Source organism: Agelaius tricolor, unplaced genomic scaffold (genome assembly GCF_023055355.1).
Source record: "Agelaius tricolor isolate 1412-34295 unplaced genomic scaffold, bAgeTri1.0.p SCAF_13, whole genome shotgun sequence".
In the NCBI taxonomy this organism is placed as follows: Eukaryota; Metazoa; Chordata; class Aves; order Passeriformes; family Icteridae; genus Agelaius; species Agelaius tricolor.
The window spans coordinates 13,457,111-13,481,025 of record NW_027269273.1 but is presented as its reverse complement, the minus strand read 5'-3'; the positions used below and the strand labels follow the sequence as shown (position 1 = coordinate 13,481,025).

Sequence of the window (23,915 nt, the reverse complement as noted above, 5' to 3'; positions counted from 1 at the left end):
AGTTCTTCCTGATAAATGTCTCACCAGGCGACAGTCCTGGCTTTTAGCATTAAAAACTTCTCCTACTAACTTCATTTTCTGTGCTGGTACTGGGGCAAGCTACTTGAGGGGCTTTGGATGCTCCACCATGAGTATGGAGACTGGTAAACCTTTGAAAGATTGTCTCACAAACAAGGAGGTCTTGGGAGATGCTTTCATAGGAAGAAGAGAATGGAACCTTAAAAAATTGTAAGTATAGAGACATCTTGAGATGCAGGACTCAGATATGTTATTTTGGGGTCCATTGGGAAAAAACCATTTGAGATCTGAAATTGCTAGCTGTATTTGTGATAGAGAAGCCTATAGCAGAAGTGGTGAGAAGGAAATTTTTGATGACTTTTCACACTGAGCATGCTGTCTGAACTGCTACATTTGCACTAAGCAAGGACTCAGCATTCTTACTTGCTTGATAATTAATGCAGTTGAATGATAACAAGAGTTACCAAAACTTGGTCTTAGAGAGCAGAAATTACTTTTCATGAGGAATTTATTGCAAGAATGAGACCAAGTTGCCGAATTCTGTGGGGAACAGACCCAGGTTTGTAGCTCATCTTAAAACATGACTAAAGAAAAAGAGAAGGTTTAGAGTGCCATGAGTGGATATATTACTTTTTTTTGGAAACAAATTTTGAGATTTCAGACTCAGTAGGAACTGCTGAACTGTGGAGTCTTTTTTGTTTAATAACACAGCTTGTCCAGGTGTCAGTAATGAGGTAAAGCAGTGTCATCCTGCTTGCTGGGTGATCCCTGCCTTGGGAGCAGCCCTTGCATGCTGCCCCTCCTTTGGCAGGAGCCATCGGAGGAGCAAAGGTGTGCAAGGACAGCCAGCAGCAAATGAGAAATGCAAGCCCTGTGTTAGCAAAGGTGAGCCAAGGTGGTGGCCTGTGCTGTTCTGGGGATTCATTACATGCCTGCATGTCCTGAGAAGGGTGATAAGGAAGATATGTGCAAGAGATTTGCAGTCCTGTTTACTTTCAAAGTTGTAAATCAGTAGCACTCTCTTCTTTTAAGGCTGTACCAGGACAAATAAGAATGTGCTAATGGTCTTGCCTAAAGTGTCGTGGTTTTGGGCTCGATTTAAAAATTTGCTATAGAATAAATTTGTTGATAAAGGCAAAGAGCCTAAGTAATCTCAGAGTTTTGTAATTTTTATTATTTTTTAATAATTAAAGGTGGTTATACATCATACTGGACTCTAGGCTTGTTTTATTTCAGGATATTTGTCTTAGGGAGCTTTTGTAACTTAGCTTCATTGCATGGCTGAGAGAGATGTATTTAATTTAAAGAAAACACTTGTATTGCAATATACTTCATCTAGATGCTTTAATGTTACCTGTGTGATTGGGCTAATTGAGTAGATGATAATTTTTATGGATCTATTCCCATAACACCCTGGGAAAGTGTATTATTCCATTGCTGTTAAACAGCTGCATAGATGAACCTATGACTTTCCCAGACTTCCATGGGAGGAGTGACAGGGAAGTTGAATGCACCTTCCCAGATCTCTTGTCTAGGACTCCCAATAATGGAAAATATTCTCCCTTTTTATTATGTATGAAACATATGTGCAGCTACATGTTAGTGTAGAGAATGAGGCTTATATAAATTACTGATTATTTTACATAAATTATCCATGTTCTACGAAAGTCAAGCCTCTAGAAAGGTCCTTCATATTTATTTTTAACGATTTTTGGAAGAGAGTGTACTTATATTTCAAAATGGGCAACTAGAATATACATATTTACATACAATTTGCAATTAGATGTAGGTCTTATTAATTATGTAAGAAAGACTTGCTATATTTTTGTAATGAGAAACCAATTATCATGTAACAATTAAGAATTCTAATGTCAGATGCTTTTGGTTCTGCTCAAATTAAAATTAATGCATTTTGTAATATTGGTACACAAATTCAGAAATATCTAGGAAATAAGTTTTGTTTTCGGAAATGAGGATTAAAGAGTCTTCATCATCCTCCAAGTCAGTGAAGAGTCAGGCTTCTTAAGAAATTATCTAGACTTGCTCTATAATCACAGTAATCAGAAACAGGTATCTCCAGGGAGCAATTTGTGCCGCCCAATTTTGACATCTGTCTTAGCAAAGGACAAAGTGTCCTCAGAAAGTACTGCTCCGTTGACTGTTGATGGAACCTGGATGGTTACTAAGGCTAAAACCTCTCTTTGAGATGGATAATATTGAGAATCCAGGTCAAAGTTATTGGTCCTTTTGCTAAAGTAGGAGAAAAATCACTAACCAGAAGTTTTGGTGTGTTTCTTTGCTTTCTGTGCAGAAATCAACAAGAAACCTAAAAGGATGAGTCAAACATATAACCATATTCTATTTAAATTAAATAAAATTAATTTTCCTAATATTTTTCAAATATTTACTTGCTCTTAAAAGCTTTTTTTGCACCACCATATAGAACTAGAAGGCTAATACTTCCTACCGTGAGCTAAATGTTGAAGAAAATTTGAGCTGTGTTTGGGGTTTGGCTTTTTTTTTTGTTAGATTTTGGATTTCATCATACATTCACAAAAAACAGCATTCTGGATTCTGTAAAACCAGTGCAGGATCTGTCCATACCATACACTTTTTAACAACACATGTTAGATACTTGCTCTGAAATAGAAGCCAGAGCTGGTTGAAGATCTGTGTGTTCTGTAACCCAGTCCCTACAGACCTAAATTAATTACACAGCTCAGCAAGTCCAAGCTTTACTGACCGAGGGAGATGTCTTGTGCCTCTTTCTAAAGAGGGAGTAAATGCTTTTGGGTTTTGGTTTTTTTTTTTTTTAACTGTTGTGGTACTTGTGTGCAGGTTTGCATTTTCCACTGATTTAGGAGTCCTAAAAATTCCTTTAGTATTAGACAGAATATTTATTGTTTTTTCTAGTAGTGCTTGAGATTAATTTTTCAGCTCCATTTCTTAGGAAATCCAGAACCATATTGCTCAAAGAAAGAGAACTATTTATTGTGATCAGACACGACAGAGTGCAGCAAGATTTTTTTACAAAGACACTGGCACATGTGCATTTTTCTTCACTGATGTTTAAAAAAGTTCAAGTAACCATCTCTAGCCCCACAAAATTACATATGTAGTGTACAAATTGCAATAGCATAAAACAGCATGCTCTTTTGCTGTATTTAAATTTTTAATAGTACTGTATCATTAATTCCATTTTTTTCCACTGGCACTTGAGTTACTCTTTGTGCATTTTGTTTATATTTCGAGGTCCCTATGATGTTTTCTAACAGTTTTAGAATTTTAAGAAGTGAAAAGCTCTTAGTAGTTTCACTGTCATAATTTGTCTGTAAAAATATGGATTCTTATTTTTCCCAAATGACTTCAAGGAGAAACTTGTTCAGCCCATGAGACAGAATTGTGGAGGTACTGCAAACTCAGTCATGGATTTGGTGATCTCTTGATGTTTATTTGGATATTTAGGGCTTTCTTTCATTGATGCAATGTGCCTGATAATAAAGATTGTGCAGTCAAAACATTGCACAGAAGTTGACTACTCTGTTCATGGCATGTCTCAATTTTCTGCAGACGAACCAATAGCTAAAGTAGCCTCGCTTTTGTTTTAGGAAATGAATATAGCTGCAATGTAGAGATGAAGTGTATGTGCTGAAAAACATGGACCCTTTGCATTGTAATTTTTCTGTCTCTGATTTTAAGTGATAGAACTGCTGTTTATCATGGGTTTTAAAGTGCTTTTTTATCATGGGTTTTATGGTGTTAGTTTTAGGAGGAAAAACTCCTACTTCTGTTGATCTTTAAATATCAGACAAAGAGCATCATTTTGTATCACAGTGATAGCTATTGGAAGGAGAAAAACTAGAACTTCTCAAGATCTGGTGTTTAAAAACCAATTCTGGTTGAGGAAGACCAGTAAATGCTGGGATACTTGTGGAGGGGTGCCCTTAGAAGAGGAATTCTTCATGACTAAGAGCATCTTTGTAAAAATTAGCTCTTGTATTTCTATTGATCAGAGTAAGGTGAATAGTTCAGGGATAATTAAACCTGGGACAGAGACACAGCTTTATGGTATCATGCCCAGTTCATTTTTCACCAAAAATCATTATATTAAAAATAAATATTTACATTTGTGTTCAGTACTTCTGTTGGGAAACATAGATCTGTAGCAACAGAGTTACTTTGAGACCAGTGCAAACAGGAATTGCATTTCCCTGGAGATTTTGGGCAGAAACCAGTAGTAAATTACCTGGCTATAAGTACTTCATGCAGAGGGTCAGTAATGAAGAGTCATAAAAGCCTGTAGCCAATATGTTCACCTGTGATTTATACTACTGGATGCACCAGTGTTTAGGTTTTCAAGCTGAAACGTCTTTAAAACACTGATTTGAGAAAGCAGAGAGCCCATGTCTTTTGACAGTGAGTCATGTTAAGTATCAAATTTGGATGCTTGTACTTGTCCAGTATTTCTGATTTTTTGCCCTGCTGTGTACTTGGTTTTAGAGAAGATACTTTACCCTACTTAAATTTCTGTAACTCTTTTAAGAAAGGTTTTAGCACAATTGCTGCTAGAATAACGATGAGCTGGTTTATAGGCTTCTTTAAGTGCAGACAATGTTTTCTGGTTAATATTTTGAATATTTGATGTAAAAAATGTAAATTACTAAAATACTCTGCATCAGGTCTTCCATTTAGCATTATCCTTTCACACTGCGGAGTAAACTAATGAATTACAGCATGATTACATAGCACATAATTAACTTTGTAATTAATATGCAACTGCCACTTAAACTAAAGTACTGCTTATAAAGATGTACGGCAACAGTAAATCACAGGTCAGAAGTAGCACTTTGGAATTTTCAAAAGAATGAGAGTAAATGCAGAATCACTTACAGCAGCAAAGTAAGTTAATTAAAAAGCAGATTAATTGTGAATGTCCTGTTTAATTTTAAATACCTTTGCTATTTCTTTTCCCTGAAGAAAGAACAAATTTAAAGCCTAACTCATTCATTGTTTTCTTAGATGACATATTTAAAAATGAGCGTTAAACTGTCCTGGTTGAGATTAGAATTTCGTTAGTATTCCTTTCTCATCTTGGTGCATGAAAGGGTAGCATGAAACCAGCAACCTTTTATTTGAATGAATTCCAGCTTTCTGCCATGGTCTTCTTTTTTGGCTTGTTTTTCTACATCAAGGCAGTGAAACAAAGTTAGTCAAACCAAGTCCATCCTTTGTTTTGCTGATTTTTTTTTAAATTTTTTTTTAAGGAGGATGAAGGTTTGTTCTGTGCTATCATAACCAATGAAGAATGACAAAAGGTCTGAGTTCATTTACTTCAGACAAACTGGTTTTTTGCCACTGTCCCCATTTGCTGGTACCCCCAGCAGTGGTGCTAATGCTGGATGCCCTTGTGCAGACAGATCACAGGCATGCAGAATGGCACAGCAGTAAAATTGCATCTCTTGCAGCAGATTTCCAAAGTATTAGCTGTCCTTCCTATACCCTTTTCCTTTCCATCCATCTCCATGTGAAATACTATTGATAATGGCAGGGAATTGAAATCTCAGATGTAGGTGTGGCCATACTGCCTTGGTTCAGACTCTGCTTGGCCAATGGAAAGCACTATTGAAAAAGGCACCAGAAGATGCCAAAGTTTAGGGGTTTTTTTCAAGTAGAAATAGCACATTTTGGAGAGCTCTGTAGCCAGAGGCCATGGGAATCTAAGTGTTACAGCTCTTTAACACCTTTCTGACCTTCTGAAGGTGATGCAGTACAGGAACTAGACCCTGCAGGTGTATGGGATGCTGTTCATGTTGTCAGTACTTCACTATGGGCTCCTTGATCTATAGGTTGTACTTAATCTCCTCTTATATCCTGCTTACTGTCTGGTTAAAATAAATTAACAGGATAGATGTCACAATCAGTAGAAAATGGCTACCCTAAGCATATAATGCATCTTTTAAAAGATTTAGTGGTTTTTGTTAATGTTTCTTTTGTGAACCAAACTAATTTTTCATGTTGAGCGATACATGACAAACAGCTCTAACTTTTGAGCTGAAACCCTTTGATTTCTGTGTTCAGTATGCATGGTGCTCATTATATTGTTGGTTGCTTCATCCACATGATGCTATTTTTTTCTTTTTAAATGGCTATCTGAAACTTCTGACCTGGAACAAAGAGTGATAGATGCTTCACAGTTGCTCTTCATTCTAGATAAATAATCATTCAGGCATAATTACGTGCATCTCTCAGAACTCATGAATATCTGCTGCCTGCTTGAATAGCTGGGAGGGAATATACATTGCCCTTACAAATCCTTCAGAATAGGCTGCTGCTTGTGTTGTATTTAGGAGGGGAAAAAACAGGAAACAAGGAACACACCACACACCAAAAAAAGGGGAAAAAACCTAAAAACCAACCAGAAAACCACCCAAACAAAAAATCAGAAACCACAAATTCTTCATTTTCTGTTTGCTGGCTTTGTTTTTCTTCATTGATTGCCATGCTCAACAGGCTGATTACCATGAAAATTGACATGTAAGAATAATCCTAAAATGTAAGAGTAATCCTGACTTACTCTTCAAAAATAAAATTTACTGGAAGTAGGGTATGCACTGTAAGTAGAATCTAACCTAATGGAACTTGGAAGGAGGTTTGTCAATAGAGTTTCATGTGTCACTTAGTGGGTCATAATGTGACAAACAGGTCAGTTTTATAATCATCGGATTTTTGCCTTAGTGGTTCAAAAGGGAAATGAAGCTTTAGAGAGGTGTCTTTTTTTCTGAAAATGATGTGTGGTGCATTCTTGGAGGTTCAGTTCTCGGCATTATGAACAGATGCTTCTGAACTAATCTCAAATGTCACATTTCATGCATAAACCCTGGGGGATTAGCAATATCAGGATTCCCTGAGAGTATTCTTGGAGGTTTAACTTAATACTCTCTCCCAGGGAAGTGTCCCACCTACTAACTTGATGAATGCTTCCAGGCCTTCCCAAAGGCCTTCTCTCTAATGCCAATCCAAATAAGGCCAGGGTAGAGGGGACACAAGCAAGATTCTGCAAAGCAGTGGGGCTTTGAGGCAGCCAGTAAAAATCATGTGGTGTAGAAAAGTCTGAGATCTCATCAGAAGACATACCATGATTTGATTTTACATTAAAATGGAAAGTCATCAACATCTGGTAGAGGAAAAATCACAGCTCCATAATTATGATTGAGTTAGTCGTATTAGTTGGGAGAAATGCAGACAATTTAAAATATGAAAAAGTTAATCTCCTGTCTAGTAAATGCCCACTTTTCTATTTTAAATATTTCAGTGACTGTTCAGAAAAGCTTTTATTTTAAAGTAGTAATAAGTAAAAAAACTCACTGTTGTCTGGAAATAGAGGTGCTTGTGATGGATGCTTTGATAAACTCTCTATCTGCAGAGAAATTGACAGCTATGTTTTTAGCATATTAGCCAGCTTTTTTTACCTTGTAATATATATTTGATACGTTATGTTTAGATAAAAAAAAACCTAAACCCAGAGAAATTCTTCTTTAAGCCTCTGTTAGAATGAGCTCCTGTCTAAACAGAAGATAAGAGAGGGGGTTTAGCTGCAGTTCTCCTCCATCAACGTGGATGTTTTTGTGATGAGGTTATAATATATGTTAACATTATGCTGACACGGACAGCTCTAGCCAATAGGTTAAAATTGTTAGGTAGTTTGTCTTTTTGACAGATCTCGTCTCCATGTCTAGCAATTTATATGACCTTCCAACTCTGGTATTTTCCTTGCCAGTGTGTGTCCTAACCAGCTCCCTTCTACCTATTGGCCCTGCCTCATTTTCAGAGACTGACAAGGCAGCCTGGGCTTCACTGAACCTGTGAGGAGGCTGCTGGGTCACCCTCAGGGTTAAATGCTGCTTTATTCCGTTGAGTGTTAAATTGCTTGTTCAATTCTTGGACATGTTTTCTTAAATTGATGTTTTAAACTAATTTAGAAATTCAATTTCTCGCAGGTAGAGCTGTGGCAATATGATGCATCAAACAAAATGTATCACATTTCCGTGTTTTCCCCTCACAATTTGGTACATGGGATGATTCGTAAAAACCTAGCTAGGCATGCTCTGCATCGTAGATGAATTAAACTGCAGGATAAAATCCCTGTTTCTGGGACAAGTTTGCTGAGTATCAGTTGTGTGAGCTTTTCTCCCAGGTTCTGTAACATTCAGGATTTGTTGTTTGATCTTGCAACAAAGTGTTTACCTGAGTTTGTAATATGAATTCTTTCTTCCCCAGCATTTCATCCCATTCCGTGTGCACATGTGTGCTTATGTCTGTATTTGCATGTGTTAGCTCAATCATAGCAGGTCTGTTGGCTTTCACAAGGAAGGAGGCTTATTAAAACATGCTGTGCTGGTGAGGTGCTTTTCACAGGCCAGACAGAAAGCTCTTGAGAACTTTGCTGCTAACAGCCATCAGAGGTTTTCTTCCCATAGCTGCATAACAGCACTGCAGTTGCTATGCAGTTCATTAGTGAGTCTTGACTCTGTGACAGGTGTGATGTATTAAAAGCACTTGTATTACATAACCACGTTTAAAAAAACTTGAATTGCAGGTAATATAAACTAATCTTTTCTAGAGATGTGAACAATCCTGAAGGAGAAGCGAAGGCAAGGGGGGGAGCAGAGATGGCAGCTCTGATAGCCTGAAGAGGTGGCAGCAATAAACTAACTTAGGTCCTTAGCAGTACTTGAAAGACTTGAATAAATTAGAGTCATCCCAGGAAACAGGTATCTAAATGGGTTTTAAACCATTTCAGAGAATGAATCTGTATTCCTAACGTCAGCTGGAAGTAGAATAGGACAATCTATTAACACTGAGCTTCTTGTGACAGACAGGGAAGGAAGGACGGATTTAGTTGTTAGGACACTGTCTGGGGCTTGAGTGAAAGGTTCAAAATTACCTGTGTTGTCACCTTGGACAAATCACCTAGACAACATGCAACTGAGCTCCTCCAATGTACCTCTGCTGTAGAAGAGAACACAGTAACAAAATTCTAGTAGAGAGCAAGTTTGGCTCCCTAAAATAAGGTCAACCTTTGGGCAAAATACCTTTCCACTTAGCGTTGTTGAAAAGTGTATGATTTTGTTGCTCAGCAGAAGTCACAGTGTTGCATTATAACGTCATACACATCCCTCTACATGTTTTCAGGCTTATTGAAGGCAATAAAAGAAGAAATTTATGTGGAAACTGGATCCGTTCTCACAGAAACTAAAATGGGAAGAAGCTTGAAAATAGGCAGTTTGTCCAATGGATTTTTAACACTTGTAGGTGGTAGCATGATATTCTGTGGCAAAAAGATCCACTGACTTTTGACTGTTATCATAGGATATTTTCAGGGACTAAATTGACCTTACAGTCAATTACTGAGCTTACAGTACTCTTACGGGTTTCTATTTATTTGTTTCTTTCTTTTATTGTTAACGAGTATATGATTGAATTCATGTAGGTGCTTAATAAACACTGATATTTTATTGAAAATCTCAGATCACTGTAATGCTTTAATGATTGCAGGGGAAAGTGATTAATGTTGCTTAACTTAGACTCTACAGACTTTGTGACAGAGTTGTTTGGTTTTGGGGTTTTTTTCATTGGTTGCTAATACAAATTACTTTCAATACATGTATTGTTATAGCTTTCTTCTTCTTTGGCTTACAGCTTCCCTTCTGAACATAATCTTATGCAGTCAGGAAAGGGTTCAAGGTCTGATCTTGTCCTGCCATTCAGATGGTCATAATGCCTAGTATTATAGTAATACCTCTGTATTTGAGCTGGTTAGAAAAAGTTGTCAAATAAGTCTTATTTTTCTAAAGAGAAGTAATTGTTGAAAAGGACTGGGAAGTCATACATTGTCCTGTGGTGCTTGATAAAAATATTTTGTCATGTGTTCTGTTATAGCAGTCCTGTTAGCCTGTACCTCTCCAGTATTTGTGCCAACCTGTAAAAAGGTTGGTGAATTTTGTTCTGTTAGGCTTTTCTTTTAAAGTCATTATTTCCTGCACACATTTCTGACTTAAGGACTTGTTTAATTGTTGCTGCTTTGCTGTTTGCCAAAAGCCCAGAAGTCTGCTGTTGGAGGAAGACAGTGTTTATGCCAGTGTTTTCTTGCTTCTTATGCTTCGTACAGTTGAAACTGTGAAAGTAGAAGCTGAGAAGTGTATAGACAAAAGAAAGGGCTCTGCATTGTTTAGTTGTTTACTGTCTGCCATTTTGAATATCACCTTCACCTTAGGAGGAAAAGCTGCAAGTGCCTAGGTCTTAACCAGCTGGTAGACAGCATAGAAGGGTAAGAGACTAGAAATTTCCTTATTCAGGACTGATGAATGTCTAAATGTAGTACAAGGCATAGTGGTGCTCAGGTCCCATCTGACCTATGGGAAAGGTAGGAATGTATGGATCAAAGAAGTCCTTAATCTGAAGTAGTTCAAGTTTGTGACATGGCTTTTTGATTGGAAAGGAAGAATTGTTTGAATTGCTTCCCTTGTCTCAAATGGGACAGGAGCAAATGGACTGCTCCTGGAGCATGACTTGTTTCATGCCAACCTGTCCTTTCTTTTTATATCCCTGCTTGGATCAGTCATGCAATAAGCATGGTCATAAGCATGACCTTTTTAATCCTGTAATATGGCATATTGGGGAGCTAGGCTTTTTAAGCAATGAACCATCTTTCAAGATAAATCCCTCCAAATTTCAGATATCATGCACCTCAGTTATTCTGGGGAAAAGAAAAAAAGGTGCCAAGATGTAACCAAGGATCACAAAAATCAAGAGCAAAGGACAAGGAGAGGTAGGATAGGGTTTTACTCTTTGTAAGGCTTGATATTGTCACAATAACATGTCTCTCCTTGAGTTCATCAGAACCTTTTTAGAGGGGATACTTGTTTCCTTTTCAGGGGAGCCAAGTGTTGTTTCCAAGAGTTGTTTCACTGACTCCTGCCTGCTGAAGGCTTTGCAGTGTGGCTGCTCTGCCAGCTTTGTATGCGTGTCACCAGCACATCACATTTGATCACAATGAAAGCCACTCCAGAGTATGTCTAATCAGCAGGGCTTCAGAAAAACTTGAAGGCTCTAAAGCTGACCTCTGGAGTCTGTAGTGTTGCTGTTGGGAGCAAAGAAGAAAAGTGTGCAGCTTTTTGAGGTCTGTTCCACTGTGCTATAATAACCATTTAAACAAAAAAAATATAAGAAAGGAAGGATACGACTAGAAGAAAATACCGTCTGGACTTTAACTGCTTTTATCCAGCTGTCACCTGGATGTATAGTTGAAGTTTATCAAGCTAATTCTGTATTTGGAAGTCTGGCTGAATGCTGGAAATTTTGTCTTGAAATTGCAGGAAGGGTATCATCAGATGTTTTATCCTTAACTTCAAGTAATAAAAAATTAATGATTTTACACCATCACTTCATTGCTCATATTACACTAGCTTGTGGTAGCCCTAGCCTGAACTGTGATTCGTGTTAGGCACTGTGTGTGTTTGGTGGAGATGGCATCTACCCAGAGCAGCACTGGGTGTAATTGGAAAGTCAGAGAAGCTGAAGAAGTGAAGCCTTTGGGGTGGAGAAGAGCTCAGGTCTCTGTTCACAGAGCTGGCTTTGCCCTGCAGTTATGGGAAAGAGCTTCTGGGCATATACTTTGTAGTAATGATGGTGGTATGAAAAATGCAAGGCAGTCTAAGTGTCTTAATTTATGGACCACACTATAAATAATTCATTAGCAATAGTGTTCCTGTTTACATTGTCTGTGATAAAAATGGGAAGTCTGCCTGCTTCAGTTTGTGAGACAGTTGTCATTCATAAGTTGTCAGGCTCGCTCCTGGTCTGTTCCAGTCGAAACAGCAGTGGGGATGGTGGGAACTGGGCTCTGCTCTTCTTAACAGGAGATACCACATTGGTTCCTAGTCTTTGCAGTTGAGGTAGCTTTTGTTCTGGCCAAGGTAGCTTTTGTTCTGGCCAGGTTTAGCATTTTTATAGTTGCTGCTTTCAAATACATGAGAGGATTTTCAAAAACCTGCTGGAGATCTGTGTTGTGCTCTGCCAAATGCCATTTCAGCTTTGGTTGTGCTATCACCTGAGGGTGAGAGACCTAGTGGAGGTACAACTAAGAGATCTGTGCTCTCAGAAGAATTTCTACTGAAATCTGTTCCTGATTATCCCAAGAGGTTTCATAGTGAACTGAGCACATGACAGATCTTCAACCATGGAATTCATAAACCTTTGAAAACTAAATTGTTAAGATTCTTGATAAAAGGAAACTTATCTCATGGTAAGTGTAAAGTTCTCTTTATTTGCCTCTAAAGGAGGTGTGGGACACTGGTAATTATTAGAGGCCAGTTTCTAGATAAAAGGTTCCTCTCCGTTGATCAGGTGGTGAGAAAACAAATGGGGCAGAGGATCATGGATGTTTCAGTTAAAATCTTTCTTGAGGGCAGCAGGCTTTGTTGTGTAAAGCTCCTGCAGTATTTTGTAATCTAGGTGTCTGGAAGAATTTCTACCTTACTGGAATTCTGGGCACTTGGAAAGCATGAATAGCAATGACTACACTACAGATAGGTAAGTAGCAGGGATATGTGCAGATTTGACTTCATTGGAATTGAAAGCATTGCACTTGGAACTAGTTTTAAAATACGTTGTGTTCAAAATCAATTCTAGGGTGTCCAAAGTATTTCTGGGCTTTATGATAAAGTTTCAGTAGTAATGCATCTGTCCCTTTGGGTGTGTTTCAGGTCCTTGAATACTAGCTTTTGAGACTAACATAAACAGCAGTCACATTTCAAGCCTTCCAGGATATTGTGTTCACACAATGTTTGATTATGTATGTACAGAAGAGTTTTCCATGAGGGATACACAGTCATTTGATTTGCTTGTCCAATCCTGGCTCATTTTACCCAGACTCTCACTACAGTTTCTTAAAATTTAGGATTTGGTGGTGACTTGAAATGCTGAATGTTTATCCAGTTGTATTGACAATTCAGTAAAACCAAATCCTTTGGTTTTTAATGTATATTCTCCAGCAGGCTTTGTTGTGTATTCTGCAGGTCCACGAGTATTCATATAGATGGCTATCCAGTCAGCTGCCTAACAATGAAGATGATAAAAAAGATTATAGACATTACCAAAACTGTAGTTTTGTTTTGTCTAGATGCCCAATATTTCTAGTTTAAGTTACTTAAATGAACGTAACCCTCTAGTAGTAAATTGTCATAACTCAAAGCAAGTGGAAAGTTTGTGAGAAGCCCAGTGCAGGCAATATAATTTGGCTGCCAGCAACTGCTCTGTTTCTCCAGTTATAAAAGTTCACAGCCATCCAACATCTAGTTCACTTTTTCAGGTATGTTTAGTTTTTACAGGTTTTGCTGGTCCTCCTGAAATTTATATTGCTTCTATTCTGGGGAGCTTGGTAAATATTTAAATTTCATCAGAACAGACCAGAATAATGGCTGATGTCAAAATTGTTGTAGTATGTGTCTCAAAGCAGCTATTCAGTTGCTCTGTTCTCCAGAGACTTGGCTGATTGAACTAATGTTTTTTCTCCATTTCTTCCCTCTCCCTGAGTGGTCTTCTGCAAAGCAGTGATGCTTTCCCTGGTGGCTTATGAGAAATCATTGGTTTTAGGAAGACTTCCTTATCTCTAAAATGAAAGAAAAGATTAATAGATCTTAATTTATAGTCAATAAGGAGAAATTACCATCTACTTTGACTATTTGTCTTCTTTATGTTGCTAAACTTTGTGGGAAAAAAAAAGAGTCCAAATCTATCCTCATTCCTTTACTTGGTGCAGTATAGTTTGGGGATAGGGGATTGTTATATTCTTTGTGTTGCTACTCAGTAATGAGGAATAGAAGTTGTGATAGTGCAGTATCATGAGAAGAAATCAGCAATTTCCTTCAAATGCTACAGTTCAACTTCCAAAACATGCCTGGTTTCATCTGATAAGTAAGAGGGCCTTCAGTGTCAGAATGCAAATCCTTCTCACTTCTGATTCACAGTGGGCTTGAGGTAGTTCTTGCTAGGAGCATTTCTTTGGGTTGACCCAGGAGATTTTGACCTCTCTTTGTTACATAGCAGGCTATCTGCTGCAAGAGTTGTTATCAGAGCATAGCAAACACAGAGTAACATCTTCAATTTTTGACAGGTAATTGTTAAAAATATTTGCTGCTAGTGCCATCTCTCCTCTGTCCTTTTCTCCTCCTTCTGAGACTGTCTTTGACAGTTTCGTTAGGTCATTACTGTTTCCTCTAGACCTTTAGAAAATATTTATATTAGGTTGTCTTCTGTAGCTCATCTCTCAGGTTTTAAGCAAATAACTTAGGTGCCCATGTCCAAACCAGCTGGTTTCCTTTAGTAGCTGATAAATGTCTAGCAAAAGCAGGAAAAAGTTTGCAGTTCATAGATGTTCCTTGTTGCAGCTCTCTAGACTCAGCCCCCAGAAGGTGTAAAGCCAGGTGATGTTAGCGATGCTACAAGCCTGTTTGCAGGATTTGGTAGGCAGACACGATGAATTCTCAGCAAATACTTGGCATCTTACCACAGAACCTCTGAAAGAACCAAGCTTTCATTAGGTAAATAAGCAAGCATGGCATGCCAGAATGCAAACCTTTTTCTGTTCTTATTCTCATCTGACTTCTGCAATCCTCCCACTGAGCCCAGAAGGTGGGAAGAGGTGCTTGATTCTGCTTCAGTTTGTAGACTGGCAATTTATCAGGGAGAGATGTTTTACATCATTGTTGTGTGAGTGATCAGGGACACTGGTTATGAAATCATTTGAGCACAGCCTAGCAAGGTTTTAGAGATGGCTCATTTGCTTGTAGCTGTCCCAATGAGGATTAGTATTTCTTACCTGCAAGCTACAGTACATATAGTAAACCTCTGGATCAGTGGGTTCTGCTGTGAACTGTCAATGTTTGTTCTAGCAGATCTGTCTATATTGGAGTGTGCAAAGCCTCTGAGAGCACTATAGCAGGGCTCTCAGCCCTGGCTCCCCAGTAGCGCACTTCTACACACTTTTGCCTTTAATTTTGTGTCGTTATCTCTTGCTGTTTTAAACTGCAGTGTCCTTTTACCTCCTTGCTCTCCCTAAAGATAACAAGCTGACAGAGCTGATGACACTAGGAGCTGAATGGAATGCAGGGAAACCAACCTTATAATACAAGCTTGCAGCAGGGCAATTACCTGTGATCTGCAGATGCTGCTCTGGGTCTGAGGAAACCACTCATTTCAGCCAGCAGGCTGGAGGTGAGGGCTGCCGGTGCAGAAGGCAGTTCATGTGCTTAATGGTTAGTGCTGGCTGGTGACCAGCTTGCCCAGGCTCAAGGGAGCTCTCTCCTTAGCTCTCTCTTACACAGTGTGTGAGGATTAGTATAGGTCATATCCCAGTGCTGTGTGTGTGCTTCCAGCTAGCCCGACCACCTTTGCTTTTGTAATCAGGGTGCAGATGTGCTCCATGATTGAACAACTTGTGCACACCGCCGCTCCTCCTCCCCGAGGAGTCGGGCAGGCTTGCTTATGCAAGCTGTCATGCTGTCTTTTTTTCAAAAGCATGTGTGGGTTTGCTTTTGTGTGTATCCGGCTGGCTGTTGGTGCCTGCATATAATGGGCTCTGTGTATAAAAACGTTCCCAAGCACACGGCTGCGGAAACAGCTTCCTTAAACCCGACAAAATTGCCAGCCCTTGCAGCTCAAGCCACCATAAATTACAAAAACCTGCTCCCACCTCCCTGAAGCTGTGCCTGCCGGGCGCTGTGTGCGCATACACACTCGCTTTCCTGCTCTCGCAGTCAAAGATGATAGAAAGTCTTCTGGGGATTACTGCACATTTGTAGAGCAACAATGGAAAGCAGCACAGCACAAATATCTATTCTCCTCACCCAGCATAACAAACGCTGCTTTGTCTCACATCTGGCCCTTTTTAATAGCTCAAAGCCAACAGCAGTAGCTATTTAACAGCTTATGGTAAATAAAGCTTTATTAAAACAACTTCCTTTTTCAAGTGTTTAATGATGAAAACAGCTTTTCACCTGACATTTTATACTTTTTGTACCATATCTAGTAGAAGAAATAAATTAGTTCTCATGGATAGATATTAAACTTTTTCCAGCAGATGATCTTTGAAAGCATCTTTGAAAATTCTCGTACTGAAAAGCGGGCTGGGAGCCCTTTGAATGCTGTGTGAGCCATGTGCCTGGGTGCAGACGTGCGGATCTGCATTGTGCCCGCGCTGTGCGGGCTGTCGGGGCTGCGCCTCGGGGCTGGGCTGTGCCGCGGGCGGGCACCGGCTGGGGCGGGGAATCCATGCAATTACACGCAATTAGCAGCGTTAAACCTGGGTGTACACGCGGAGGTGCGTTCTGATAGTACAAGAAACAACTTCTTACAATATGTTTAATGGCAAGGAAAATGTCAAGTGGAACTAGATGGTTTTTTGTCTCCGGACCGACAAATTTTACCACCAGGGCAGGACGCTATGAGAAATAATGATTATTTGATCCATCCCTAGAGGTGACAGGCTCCCGGGAGCTGCGGCGCTAGTTCTGACCCGGCTCATCGGGGGTCCGTGCTTCAGGCGACGGAACGCGACTGTTCCGCCTCGTGTCCTCCGCAGGACCACTGCCCCGAGCCCCCGTCCCCCCGCGGGCTATCCCGGTTTCCCCTTGGTCCCCCCCGGGCTGTCCTTGGTCCCCCCCGGCTGTCCTGGTTCCTCCTGGTCCCCCTCGGGCTCTCCCTATCCGTCCTCCCCCGGTCTGTCCCTGTCCCCCCCCGGTCTGTCCCTGTCCCCCCCCGGTCTGTCCCGGTCCCCGCGGCGGGCTGTGGCGCGGCCCGGCGGCGCCCCCTGGCGGGTCGCGGCGGTACCTGCCCTCGCCCGGCCCCGGCCCCGCTCCGCCGCAGCCGCTGCCGCCCTCGCTCCCGCCTGGTTTGTTGCTTCATCGAAGTCACTTGGTAGATACAGATTGCCTGCCCTCTCGTAGGACCCTCAGCATGCCGGAGACTTGAAGGAAATTATTAGTTTTTAGCTGATTGAATAAACAGCATTAACCAACTTGTGTGCTGTGGCGGCAGGGGGCAGGGATGGTTAGAGCTGCTGTGCTGAATCCTTGCTTAAGGAACTGATCTTCATTTTCCCTTCTCACCTACTGTTAAAATTTCTTAACCGATAAAGGTGTTTCCTGTGTCTTTTAATTTATGGCCTTCTTGCCTTGGTCCAAAGTGCCTCCAGATTAGGTCTTGTCTGGTGCAGCCCCCTCAGGGTGGCTGGTCCCCCGTGGAAATGGAGACCTGGTGTGAGCTGGCCTTGAGTGCCGCTCACAGCAGCCTCCCCTGCTGCCTGGGAAGGGCTGCCTTTCCCCCTCTGCCCCTAGAATGGATTTCTGGTGGAAAGATGATTTGCTAAAAGCTTGGTTTCTGGAGGAATGGTGCCCTGTTGCTGGGGCAGGGGGTGGGTGGCAGTGCTTGGGGCTGGGCAGCAGCTGATGTTCCAGTGAGCACCGCACCAGCTCCATGTCTCCCCAACAGTGAGGGTGGGCAGCCTGGGGGAACAAGAGCAGAAGGCACCATGTGAAGTCTCTCTAGACTCAGGGAGAAGGCTGGGCCTGTTCCAGTGATGGCTCAGGTCTCCCTTGGCCGCAGGGGAGCAGATTTCCCTGGTCCATTGGCCCCACGGGGGCAGAGTTCTCGCTGTGGATGGCAGTTCATGAGGAGAGCTCAGCCCAGAGCAGAATCCACACTAACTTTCCAAATGCTGAAGGGTTTTAGACATGTTTGAACAAGTGGTGAAATGTTTGGCTTAATTTTTTCCCCCCTCTCTAGGACGCTGTTCAGGCTGCCTTAGGAACTGGTGGGGACCATGTTTTATGAAATTGTTTTCTTAATTGTGTTGCTTGGAAGTTCCATTTCTGATATAATAATTGCAATCTAGTAACCTGAACGGTCACCCAATACAGAGTGTAGTAGAATCTCGTGAAATTCTCTTTCATGAACCCAGTCCAAAATTTCATTTGCTTTTCATTGTGGAAGAGGGTTTTGTAGTAATGGTTTAAAAGATTCAGTATGTTTAGGGTTAAAAAAAAAGGCTAACAGGTCGATACATCTGTTCCTTTAAAAAAACGCATTCTCCATTTTTGAGACATCATAAATATGTAGATGAGGCCTCTTTAATTACTGCCTAGGGCTATAAACTCTCAGTGCTAGAGGGAGGGAAAAATGAAGAATAATTCACCTTTTTTTTTTTTTAAGAGAGGGAGACTGGGTCTTTGCCTCAGAAAAGAAAGAAGAATGGGGCTTTTAATTGTTGAATTACCAGAAGGTGCTGGGAACACTTCTTTTTTTGTTTATCCTTTTGGATGGGGTTAGCATGTAAAGCAGTAGTGTACAACCTTTCTGGCGAATGTGTGCACCAAACAGAGGGGATTTGTTACAAAGCACCGGGAAAAATTCCCTTCTCTATCCTCCTCTGCCAGTACCCTTAATCCTGATCAGCAACATCCCCTGCTGCCTCTTGAGCTGCTCGCAGGCCCGGATCTCAGCGTGCTGTCTAATGCAGGGACACCGCAGGCCAGCCAGGGACCCTGCAAAGTCGTTTTCATTTGTGACCTGATGAGTGCACAGCACTTAACCGAATAGAAGTCTGTTCTTATTCAGCCCTGACGGCCTTTCTGTATCTTAAGTACTGTTATTTTCGACTAAGGTGATCTTGCTGCTACTTTTAAAGTAGGATGAGATAGACAGAAAAGGTGTTTTTTTAAATTTCAGGACGTGGATGTGGGGAACGAGGCCAGAGTACAGCAATACCCATGTAGTAGGTATAGTTACTGGAAATTTAATTCTGCTGTTATTTTTCTTCCAGCCAAAATGGTCTGGTGTCAAAATGCTTATTCTGCTGTGGTGAAATTTCTGATCTCTATGATAATTTTCACTTCCCATGTTTAATCTTTTAATTCTTGCTGAGGCCCATGAAAGAGTAATTTCCAGATAATAATGGTTTCCCACTAATAAGCTCTGCATTTTTTATAGCAGAAATTACTTAGAGCCAGTATGCTCACTGAAAAAAATTACTCTATTTGATGCTCTTATGATGTGTCTGAGAGCAAGATAAAGATGAGTCTTGCAGCGGTGAGGCAGGGCATTTCAAATACAAAGCCTTGTGTCATTGTGTGTGATGGGGCTCCATGTGTACAATTCTGGCTGTTTGGTTCATGCCACAAATGTTTGCTGTGCAGGGGAGTTAGTGGGCTGAGGGCCTTCTCTTGACCAGGAGAGAATAAATGAGATTGGGCTGTGAAAGTAGCACACTGTCAGCTGGAAGGGCTGGTGGATGATCGTCCCTCTCTGCTGGGAGGGAGAAGAGGCAGAGGGAGCCTGGAAGGGCAAAGGCTCAGCCACAGAGCTCATGTCATGAGAACAAGTGGAATTGAGCATGGAAGTGAAATTTTTTCTAGCCCACTAGGGGAATGGTGAGAGTTACAGTACTTTTCTATGAGAGCCATTGGATTTTTAAACCAGAACTATTTTGGTGACTGACATTGATCAGATTATTACAGAATTTGTGTTCCCTGCCTCTGTAGGAGAGTAGGGGATTGCACTCCCAGTCCTGCCTCCAAGGGCCTCGTTGGGCTTTGAGAAGAAGCCCCATTGCCATGTGGGAGAAATGGCAATTTGGACAAGTATACTACAGTAAGCTGTGGCTCAGGTAGCTGATACCATGATAGCAACCTCTGATTTTGTTTATGGTTAACTGTAAGGCAGTGAACTGGAGTGGCATTATATGTGTACACATGAAATTGTCTAATTCAAAAATGTCATGACTTTCTTGAAAAAAAAAAAAAGGTGCCTCAGTTTGCCTGTCTTCAAATTTTTCAACGAACGTCTATGTGCTATATGTATTTGTTTTCAGTGTGCCCTTCTCCATCTGTGCTGATGTTCAATTAAAATGCAGATAATGTGTCCTGGCTTGTAAGATGGATCACTGGTGAAGTACTGTCATGTCTAGGCTAGCTTATCTCTTGATAAATACCTCTGCTGTCCACTGAGAGATTAAACTTGATGACTGCTGAGGTCTGTTTGGGGGTCCTACAGGCAGATAAGACTGTGTAACTGGCTTTTAATAAAGTACATCAATTTCCATTTGCTAGAGGACCTTTGGATGGCACTTGCTATTGAGAAGGCAGTGGCATAATCAGAAGATAATACTTGCATACTTGGCTCTTCTGTTCCATAAGTATTATAATTTATTGACAGGAATGCTTTATTGAGCCCTCTTGTGTCTAGAGCTTGGAGGTGGGGAGCTTGAGCTGCTGTTCTAAGACCTCATTTAGTTGTCTAGCAGGAAAGATTTCTTCCCCTGAGTCTAATCCAGCAGGAGCCATCAAAGAACATTATCAGCTAGGTACAGAAATCTCTGGTGGTTTGGGTGTGAGGGATGCCTGCAGATCTGTGGTCTGGGGTCTGTCTCATTGTGAGAGCTGTGCAATCAAGGTTTCCACCACAGGGAACAATCTTCCTCTCAAGGGGGCTGAGTATGGACAGTGCTGGAATTGTTTAACTGAAGAGATGTTGAGTTGTGCACCAGAAGTGGTGAACAGTCAGCTTCTCTAACCAGACAAGTATCTGAAAAATTTGCTCTCTCTTATGTGTGTGGAGGGAGCGGAAAACAGTTTTGTCATGAACAGTGCTCCAAATAACAAACCACTCAGTGCCACTGAAGAGGTTCATGAGGCAGAGGTTTCTGTGCAAGACTGGGACCTTGCTTGTGCTACTATAAAGTTTGTTGTAAATAGTTTGGTGGTGGCATTTGGGTATATACTTCTGTGCCCACTCATTGTTCGTGAACTCCAAATACTAGCCTGAGACTTAATTTTTATTTTCTAAGTTTTCTTTAATGTTAGAGGAAGGTTTAATGTGCCTTAAATCACGCTCATTGTTAAGAGATGGACCTAAAGACCACAGGCCGTGTTTTTCCAGAAGCAACAAGTAGTTTGTTCAGCTGTAGATACTTGAATGAACACAATTTTTCTAGAAGGCAGGAACTGTGCATCCCTTTGCTCTGAAGATTAGGCCTATTCCATAGATTTATTCTAGGTTGTACATCTGGACATTTGTCATTCTTCAAGTCTGGGCTGTGTTGTGGATCCCAGTCCTTCCTGTCCCGTCATCTTTGCCATTTCAAGGGCTCATTAAATAGATTTGCTAGTTGGAGGAGGGTCCAAAATGTACCTGTTGCTTTTATTTTCAGTCCAGAAATCCAGATTCTTCAGGACACACATTTTATACTATTTTTGGCCATGTAATACTCTGCTGTATCTGATTTATTTAATATTTATGGGAGGTATTTTCTCTTAGAGGAAGATTAGGAAGAATCCCCATGCCCTTGTCCTTGCAAAAGCCAGGCTGTCATTGTTACTGGGATTATTATTATTTTATCTCACAGTGTGCTCAGGGATGTCTTGCAAGCAGCTCTGTTGAATTGTTCAGGTGGTGGAAGCGTATGGACCATGTTCAGTGATCTTTATTGTCCTTTTTGTCTTCCAGATCGAGGGATTTTAATGGCTTTCAGGTAGAAGAAAGTGGAGACAATCAAAATGAATTCTATGGACAGGCACATACAGCAGACCAATGACCGGCTGCAGTGCATAAAACAGGTGAGTGAAGGTGGAGGTCATTGCTGCTGAGTGAGGGCTGGGTGTGGTGTGCCAGGTGTTGCATATTACAGTGTCCTGTTGCTTAACGAGTGTCCTTGCCCTTCAGAGGGAAGCAATGGGACACACTAAGCTCATTGAAGAGAGTATCTGCTGTGAGAGCTGCTGTATTAACCTCAAAAGCCAAACTTTCCTGTACACCTTTCTAAGAACTCTTTAGCCTGGAGATGCAACAAATCTGTCTCAGCTGGAAGCAGAGTGGTGCTTGTCCTGCCAGCTCAGCCCTGGAGGGTCACAGTGGGCAGCTGTCATTCCAGTGCTCTGAGTACAGTAATCCACAATTCCAATGGGCCAGTTTTGATTTTAATCCAGTAGCTGACCTGAGACCTGCACTGCCTGGAGACTCAGAACTTGGATGGTTGGCCTGCCTCCAAGTGCTCACAGTGCTGCTTAATCAGTTTGCATGAAGATTGCAAAAACTTCTGATTGCGAGGTAAAATTTTCAGAAGCATCTGTTTGTGAAGATGAAGGGCTCTTCACATGCCACTGCCTTTCAGTGAATTATGTCTCATTTACAGATTTCCCCACTGTAACTGTGCTTGCAAATGATTTTTTAACTGAGCAATGGCAAGGAGGCAGAGACTGTCTTTCCCTGTTTTACCCTTCTCAGTGAACTTTTCTCTCTAGGGTTGCAGGCAGTGTGTATTCTCCTCTCATGTATGTTCTTATGCACATGCAACAATCCTAACAGAGTTTTCATAGCAATGGTCCTTTTAGAGGAGGTGAGCAAGAGAATGGTTTGTCATGTTAATATTTCCTGTATTTATCTCTAAATCCATGCATGCATGCAGCAAACAGGTGCATAAAAAAAATGCAAGTTGCACACAGATATTTTTCAAGATCCCATCTGGATCCAGGAGATGAACTCCAGAGTTCATCTCTTCAGACTGGTTGAAATTTTCTGAATTACACTGGAAAAGCAGGAACTTGTTATTCCATGAAATAGTGTTCCCAAATAATTTTTCACTGTTGTATGGGAAGTTTGTTTGTCAGATCAGGTCACAGCAGAGTCCTGCTGCTTTAGTTTTTTATTTGTGTTAGCTAAGTTAAAAACCTGCCTGCCTACTTGTGCCCTAGGACATATGCATATTGCTTCTTGAAGCAGCACAGCATTTCTCTGTTCATAGATTTGTGTTGTAGACACAAGCACCCTAAATCAAAGGAACTGATAAAAGATAAGTGTGGGGGTGGTACTGGATGAGTAGCTCTGGATTTTTAAATTTATTTCTTTAAGGACAACTTCCTCAAGAGAAGTAAGCAAGGAGAAGTGCTGATGTCTCTGTGGTGAGCAGCAATAGGACACAGGAAAATGCAGTGACACTGTGTCAGGGGAAGTTCAGCCTGGGCATTAGGAAAAGGCTCTTCACTGAGAGGATGGTCACTCACTGGAACAGGCTACCTATGGAGGTGGTCACAGCACCAAGCCTGTCAGAGTTCAAGGAACATCCAGATGATGCCCTTAGTCACATGATTTAATTTTAGGTAGTCCTCTAAGGAGCAGAAAGTTGGCCTTATTATTGCTTAGAAGTCGATTACAATTTGATATATTCTTTGATTCTATAAGAATATGTTTATCTTCTCAGTTTCATCAATCTTCCATCATAATATTATTATAGCTTTTCCTAGATATTAGTGGAAGTTTACATTTTCTAGAATGTGTTGTAATGCAGGAAATGTGGGGTTTACAGGAGATGCTTTGGGTGACACAGAAAAAGATTACAGTTCACACCTAAACCAGATGATAATGATTTTTCTCTCCAAATTTCCTTTATAAGAGAGAGTTTCAGAATGAATCAAACAAAGCTAGTTCATAGGTCAAGGAGCAGAAATAGGAATCTTTTCCTGCAGAATTGCTGGTGGTAATCCATCCTCACTCTGTGGTGTCTCTCTTTCATCACTCTGCAGTGAAAGTTAATGCATCTAATGGCCCTTCAGAGGCCTGAGGAAAATATGAATTTGAGGATTTCATCCCAGTTTCTTATGAACAACTATCTGGTTCAAAAAAACCATCCCCTTGACTGGTACAAATTGGTGTCCTTTTTGGCCATCCTAGCCCATAGGATGAAGAATGAAGGTTAAATTGCAGAACAATTTAACCTTCTAGCTGTAAGAACAGACCTTTACATCAAGTGGAGACAAATGGAGGATGCTGCTCAGCTCCTTTTTCTAGAG

At 40.9% G+C, this 23,915-nt stretch overlaps 1 protein-coding gene across 8 annotated transcripts in view; it reads left to right on the top strand.

Moving 5' to 3' along the window:
• The window catches only part of ZMIZ1 (zinc finger MIZ-type containing 1), a 338,284-nt gene that overhangs the window by 160,042 nt on the left and 154,327 nt on the right, over positions 1-23,915 (top strand). For all 8 annotated transcript variants that reach the window (XM_071438784.1, XM_071438786.1, XM_071438794.1 and 5 more), the window contains one exon: positions 21,577-21,686. In XM_071438784.1, the coding sequence (XP_071294885.1) occupies positions 21,627-21,686 (60 nt within the window). In that variant the 5' untranslated portion in view covers positions 21,577-21,626. The remainder of the gene's footprint in view (positions 1-21,576; positions 21,687-23,915) is intronic.